The sequence below is a fragment of the Gadus morhua genome, chromosome 10 (genome assembly GCF_902167405.1).
Source record: "Gadus morhua chromosome 10, gadMor3.0, whole genome shotgun sequence".
NCBI classification, from domain to species: domain Eukaryota; kingdom Metazoa; phylum Chordata; class Actinopteri; order Gadiformes; family Gadidae; genus Gadus; species Gadus morhua.
The window spans coordinates 12,863,152-12,870,265 of record NC_044057.1 but is presented as its reverse complement, the minus strand read 5'-3'; the positions used below and the strand labels follow the sequence as shown (position 1 = coordinate 12,870,265).

Below are 7,114 nucleotides of genomic sequence, written 5' to 3'. Positions count from 1 at the left end.
GGGACTTATCTTACACCAAGATATTATATTATAAGACATAATTTGGTTATTTATCGCTTTAGTTGTTTTAAATGCAATACGCAATTGCTTTGTCACATGTCTTTCTCTTAACAAGATATATTAACGATGAGATGTTATTGTGAGAGTGTTTCTCTCGGCCAGCAGGGGACGACAAAGGTTAATTGAAGATAAGATGCTCCATCTGTCGTAAGATGACGACAGATGGAGCTCACTTTATCATGATGTCCTCTCACTATAACTCGAATAGTAATGGATGCATAATGAACACTTACTTTAAAAACGATAGGTCCTATTTATTGATGAGTCACCTGGGTTAAACCAATGGTGATCCGAATTCAAGCGATGCCCTATTGGCTTTCTTTGGTTTGACTGACGGCGGCGGTTTTCAGACTGTGGATCGCGGCCATTAAGCGTCCGTGACGTCACCCACTGGTTGACACGCCCCCCCCCGTTTTTATTTTCCTCTATGGATGGCGGCATTGTTTGAGATTTGCTCAGCCAGCTCTGGAAAATATCGTTATTAGCAAATTCAGGGCGGGACGTCCCCTCTCATTAATATTCAACCATTGATAACTTTTGAACAAAAAATAACTGTTAAATGGGACCTCTCAACAGACATAATATAGATATGAATAAACTGACCACTGAGCTCCTAATAAAACTTAGAACATTTGTATTTTCTTTGTATTCACGATCATTTAATATTTTTTTCCTGGTAACCGGGCAGCCACCCCCTCTGGAGGAGCTCCATGTTAGCCTCTTCCGTCAGTGCTTCACAAACAGCTGTCATGATGCTGCTTAGGAAGAAAAAAGCTGCTAGCTGCCATGCTAGTTACCTGTTCTGGCTAGCTGCTTACAGCCAGGCATGGTCATATTTTCAAGGCAAACTGCTAGCACTCATGCTAGTTGATCGGTTACAGCTAGCTGCCGACAGTCATGCAAATTACCAGTAACCCGTTTAGGCTTAGCTGCTAGCAGCCATGCCAGTCATAGATATACAGACGCCGTATTGACTGCCTCAAGCCGTTGCTTACAACCCGGACTGGCCTGTATAAGTCCGATGACGTTTGCATCTCTCGAGCGATGTCAACGACTCGTTTTCAATAAGTTGGGTACAGGTCGGTCTTGCCATGCTAGTTGACCTGTTCCGGGCTAGCTGTTAGCAGCCATGCTGGTTGACCTGTACAAGGCTTGCTGTTAGCAAGCATTTTAGTAAACCTGTTTCGGCTAGATGCTAGCAACCGTGTTACTGAGTATGTACAGAGACTAGCTCAAGTTATGCCTCCAGCATGGTGAAGGCTTATTGGAGGTTTGAACCTAATAAATAAAGACTTTATCCAAGTTGACCAGAGTAGGATGACAATATGTTCACTCAATAAACACACATCAAATCTTACACTTGGTTCATTTGTTAACTTGTTTTTAACACAAAGAAAAGGAAAACACCACAAAAACAACTTTTCAAGTCATCAGCACATTTATAAAAAAAAAAGAGCATTTATTTAGGTTCTTGAAGCTTCAAAAGTAAGATCCTTCGTACCGACAGAGCTTCTGTAAACTGACTTTAACTTCCCTCCTGCTGTCTGCTTTGTCATCACAGGAAGTCACCTGACCTCCTCCTCCTCCAATCAGCTTCCACGCAGCCCCCTGTGATCCCGGCGATGGTCATATCTACTCTTCTGATTGGTTGTTAAAGAAAGCGAGGTTGTCCGGCGGGCCAATGGCAAGGAGACGGAGCGAGACGTGGACACAGTCCAACACTGACCGAACCACTGGGGTTCAGACCTCCTCACCTCCTCAACCGGTCGCTCCTCCCTCCTCCCTCCTCATCTTCCCTCCCCCCTCTCTCTGTGTACTGGACTCCTCAGTGTGAGACCCAAGGAGGAAAACACTCATGATCTGCATCACAGATAATGATCTCTAGTGATGGATCATACTGACATCACACTCTCTTCCCCAGTGAGCGTCGGGGAGGCCTCTGGATCTGCTCGTTAGTAGCAATGCTAAAGCAGCACACGTGATCAACCTCCATCCCCTGTACTCCGCCCCACCAACCCCACACTCCCTCCACCAGACCTCCACCCCTCACCCCGTCCACCTCCTCCTCCCCCAAAACCTTTTGCCTTCAGCAGCAACCTCCTCTCAAGCATCTCCTGTCAGCCATGGGATCCTTCCCCAACTCCAACTCCTCCACCCTCTCCTCCTCCGCGTGTGACTCCTTCACTGGCTCTTCTTGGCGTCCGTGGTCGTTGTGGTGATGGTCGTCGCGGTCACGGTGGAGGCGGAGGCCGGGGGTTTGTTCTTGCCCACGTACGCCTCGTAGAAGAAGTGCAGGAAGAGCAGGAAGTAGCTGAGGTACATGAGGGAGGACCAGACGATGTTGTGGACGTGGGAGGGGCAGCCGGCGCCCCGCTGCATCCAGGAGTAGACCAGGTAGTTGACCACACAGCCCACCACCATCTGGCTGATCTGGGTCAGCGTGATGAACATGGCCAGGCGCCGCGATACCCTGAAGCCCGCAGCGCGTGCCGCGTAGTACGAGTACATGAGCGCGTGCACCAGGTAATTCATGGTCATGAACCAGCCGCCGCCCGCCACCATGTCCTTGTAGGAGTACCAGGAGTAGAGCAGCACCGTGATGTGGTGGTACCAGTGGAGGAAGATCAGCCGCTGCTTACGGAGCACGATGAACAGGGTGTCGCCTGGAGGAGGAGGAGGAGGAGATTAGGTGAGGTTAGGAGGAGGAGAAGTCAGGAGGAGGAGAGGATAAGGAGAGGTTGGGAGGAGGAAGAGGAGAAGTTAGGAGGAGGAGAGGAGATGAGGAGAGGAGAGCTTAGGAAGAGGAGATCTTAGGAGGAGGAAGAGAGCTTAGTAGGAGGAGGAGGAGGGGTTAGGAGGCGGTGGAGCAGTGTGGAGATGGAGAGGATACGGAGAGGTTGGGAGGAGGAGGAGGAGAAGTTAGGAGGAGGAGCAGATAAGGAGGAAGAGGAGGTAAAAAGTCAGAGCTAAGGAGAAGGAGTGTTAAAGGAGATCAGAGAAGGAGAGGACAACAGAGGAGTAGGATGAGGAGAGCGGATTCTGAGAGCAGGAATGAGTGAGAGGAGCAGCAGACGAGGGAAGAGGAGAGGGGAGAGAGGATAGAGGAGAGAGGAGGACCCACCCAGCTCCGGTGCCTTGCTCAGGACGAAGGCGTAGGCCCAGAACTTGCTGACGGGTCCGTTGTAGAAGCTCTGGTCGCACACCGAGTGCTGCAGCCCCTTCGTCAAAAGGATGTGCATCATGTAGCTTCCTGTCCGCACCGCGCCAAAGATACTGGAGGAGGAGGAGAACAGGAGCTACTCTATAGCTACACGTAGCCCATATAGCTACCGCCGCGGCTCCACGATAAGACAACGGACATCATGAAGACACGTCCTGCGTGAGCCCCCGGGGGCTAACTCACCTGAACACCGCTAGCGTTAGCGACCATAGCACCAGCGGTTTCCTCAGTTCAAACTTCTCTCGCTGCTTCATGAGGTGGCGCCCCCCGATGATGCAGGCGGCGTACAGACTGCAGAACAGGAAGGACTTCTTCCTGTGGACAGGAAGGGAATGGGTTAGCATCAGGAGTTGGAAGGGTTAGCGTTGTGATGAGCTACAAGCTCCTACCCGCTTGTACAATTGTTGTGTTCTTGTTGTCATAATTCAGACAGGGCCTCTGAAAGAAAACTCCTCATGGTCAAATTTGACCAACCTGCCACCGGGCTCGTCAAGCTAGCCGCAGGGCTAATCTAGCTAGCTTCAATCGTACCACCTAGATAGCCAGAGAGCTAACCTAGTTATTTACCCGACTACTTACCAATTGAACCACCTAGTTAGTCATCAAGCCATTTACCTAGCGTTTTGAATTGTTCATCAGGAAAAACGCTTTGACTGTGAAGAGACAACAGTGTTCGTGTTTTGTCTGGCGGCCCGAGGTTGTGCCCGAACAAAATGTCAACGAGGAAGAAAACATTGGATAAGCAGATCCTCTGAGGCTACTGCATTCTATCAGACTATACCAACAAAATGCTTTTACTGTGATGAACTGTTTAACTAGTGAGGCAGCTCTGTTAACTGGCTCTGCTAGCTAGTTCTGTTAAACACTGTTGAACTTGCTCTGTTAACTAGCTCTGTTAAACACTGTTGAACTAGCTCTGTTAACTAGCTCTGTTAAACAATGTTGAACTAGCTCTGTTAACTAGCTCTGTTCAACGCTGTTGAACTAGCTCTGTTAACTAGCTCTGTTTACCAGCTCCTGTAACCAGGCCTACCTCACCAGGTAGGCTGGAGTCAGGACCAATCACAGAGGGTTAAAAGGCCCTGACGGGGCAGAAAGGAACGAAATTGGTCGGTTGAGAGGTGGGGGAGGCGGGAGGCGCGGGCAGTGATTGGCCGTCTCCAGGGAAAGGAATCCATGTCAGGAGAGAGTGTGAAGTCACATCCCGACTAAACCATCTCCTCTCTCTGTTCTTCACCTTCGACCCAACTGGGTCGCGGCCCCGTTGGAGGTGGGATGGAGGCTGACAACACACCCCTCCGAGGGGCCCAGGGACACTCTGATGGGGTCTTTGGGTCCTGAGGTGCACAGAGGCTAATGCTAGCAGTAGGACTGCAGCACAGAGGCTAATGCTAGCAGAAGGACTGCAGCACAGAGGCTAATGCTACTATTGGAGTGCAGCACAGAGGCTAATGCTAGCAGAAGGACTGCAGCACAGAGGCTAATGCTAGCAGTAGGACTGCAGCACAGAGGCTAATGCTAGCAGAAGGACTGCAGCAGAGAGACTAATGCTAGCAGCAGGACGGCAGCACAGAAGCTAATGCTAGCAGTAGGACTGCAGCACAGAGGCTAATTCTAGTATTGGAGTTCAGCACAGAGGCTAATGCTAGCTGCATCAGATTCTTCAGGAACAGGAGCCAGGCTAACGGCTAACTTTTTTTTGCTAACTGCGAACTGCTCAGGCTCAGCTTCTGTCACACCAAGATGTGGGGAAGTGGAGGCTATAACTATAGGTTATAACGTTATAACCATAACCTATTAACCATAACTAACAAAAAGCCTGACAGACCATAACCCTAACTCACCATAACTATCCATAACTCTGACTAACCATAACCTTAACTCACCATAACCCTATCTAACAATAACCCTAATTAACCATAACCCTTACTGACCATATCCCTAACTAACCATAACCGTATCTAACAGTAACTAACCCTAACCCTGATAGGGACCCTAACCCCCCTCCCTCCTTGCCTCCTCCTTGCCGCAAGGATAGGAGGTAGGGAGGTTAGGAGGCTAGGAGGAAGGTTAGAAGGTTAGGAGGCATGGAGGCTAGGAGGGAGGTCGGAGGTTAGGAGGCAGGGAGGCTAGGATGCTGTTCAGTGAGGACATTAAGTTGTTCGGTGAGGACATTAAGTTGTTCCCTGGCGAATAAACGCATACCTCTCTTTCCCAACATCCTAGAGTAGGCCAAACACATGCACGCACGCACCACGCACGCACACACTCACACACGCACGCACGCACGCACGCACGCACGCACGCACGCACACCCACACACACACACACACACACACACACACACACACACACACACACACACACACACACACACACACACACACACACACAGCAGCAGCACCAGCCGAAACAGTGCTGCAGTGATCTGATTGGCTTAGGGTCAGTCAGCAGACATCAGAAGATGTCGCTCATTGGCTGGATGTCAGTACCAAGGTATGGACAGCTCCCACACACACACACACACACACACACACACACACACACACACACACACACAGACACACACACACACACACACACACACACACACACACACACACACACACACACACACACACACACACATACTGTTAATGAATGTCGTTTGACAGCGTAGTAACTTGTATTAACTTGTAATAACTTGTTATAACTTGTAATAACGTGATGTGGACGCCCTTCCCATAACTCCCAGACCTGTTTGTTTTGGGGCGGAACGTTGTGATCTCAGACGGACAGGATGCCAACTCTACCTTCTCCACATGAATTAACCTCACACACACGCGCGTGCGCGCGTACAGAACTCTGCGACCTCCGCCACCCGGACCTATCTCTACCCGGGTATCCGGGGTACCCTCATTGGTCGCGACCCAGCGGTGGTCCTGGCGGGTCTGCAGATCGTCTGGGTGACAGGTAGACCGCGTGTCACCCGCGGGCATGATCACGCACGCAATCACATTCAAGGGAGGAGATATTAGTTAGAGCCGCGTGAGAAGGCTAGCTTCTGCTGGTCTAGGTCCCCGGGTCCTCGGAGCCCGGGTCCTAGCTAGGAGCCCTTAGGACCTGGGACCCGGGTCATAGGATACCGAGCTCCCGGGTCCTAGAAGACCGGGCGCACGGGTCCTAGGAGCCCGGGTCCGGTCTTGGGAGCAGTACGGGTGATGTTGTGTGTAGGTTCAGATCCCTATCTCCTATATCCCACCGCTTCACGTCGCGTCCACATCGATCGTGATAACGCGCGTATAGACGCGCCGCATTACATCACGTTATAGCACTTGTCAGGTTATATAAGTTATGACGTCATGTTGTATCTCACCAGTTCTCCTGCATCCAGCGGATCGCCTCATCTTCGTTAAACTGCCTCTCGAACTCGTATTCCTGGAGTGCGAGCGGCATGCTGCTGCTGTGCGGCTGGGGCGGCGGTGCGATGCGGTGCAACGGCGCGGCGGCGCGGCGGAGGGGAGCATTCGGACCGTGGCGGCCAATCACAGCGCGGCGCCACGCCCTCGTTTGGCCTACCCGGCGCCCCCGGGTCTTAAAGTCCGTCCTTTCTATTCGGAAGTTATTTTATAAAGGTCCTCCTCGGGATAACGTCTGTCGCAGTGTCTCTGCTCAAGATAGAAAATTATGAATTAAAATATGTCCACAAAGTTTTACGTAAAATACACACAATAAAACAATAGGCCTTCCAATAAGTGCCTCAAACACTGGTAAGTGAATGAGTTGTTTACAGGGAATGTATTTTTTTTTAAAGGACAATATGAGCAAGACAAGTACAGCAGTAGGCCTACACGA

At 50.7% G+C, this 7,114-nt stretch overlaps 1 protein-coding gene across 1 annotated transcript; it reads right to left on the bottom strand.

Moving 5' to 3' along the window:
* Window positions 1–1,410: 1,410 nt before the first annotated feature.
* On the bottom strand, window positions 1,411–6,791 carry elovl6 (ELOVL fatty acid elongase 6). Its single transcript, XM_030369157.1, has 4 exons — window positions 6,636–6,791; window positions 3,464–3,595; window positions 3,182–3,333; window positions 1,411–2,723 (listed from the first exon to the last, which is right to left on the bottom strand). Exons 1-4 carry the CDS (start codon window positions 6,713–6,715, stop codon window positions 2,242–2,244), a joined length of 846 nt encoding a protein of 281 aa, XP_030225017.1. The 5' UTR covers window positions 6,716–6,791; the 3' UTR covers window positions 1,411–2,241.
* Window positions 6,792–7,114: the final 323 nt, after the last annotated feature.

What these genes read in the sequence shown, in the direction of transcription:
- elovl6 (XM_030369157.1), bottom strand. Translation starts at nt 6,715, where the DNA reads ATGCCGCTCGCACTCCAGGAATACGAGTTCGAGAGGCAGTTTAACGAA. An exon ending in CTAACGCTAGCGGTGTTCAG is followed by an intron (nt 3,334 to 3,463) that starts GTGAGTTAGCCC and finishes CTCCTCCTCCAG; the next exon opens with TATCTTTGGCGCGGTGCGGA. An exon ending in GAGCAAGGCACCGGAGCTGG is followed by an intron (nt 2,724 to 3,181) that starts GTGGGTCCTCCT and finishes CTCCTCCTCCAG; the next exon opens with GCGACACCCTGTTCATCGTG.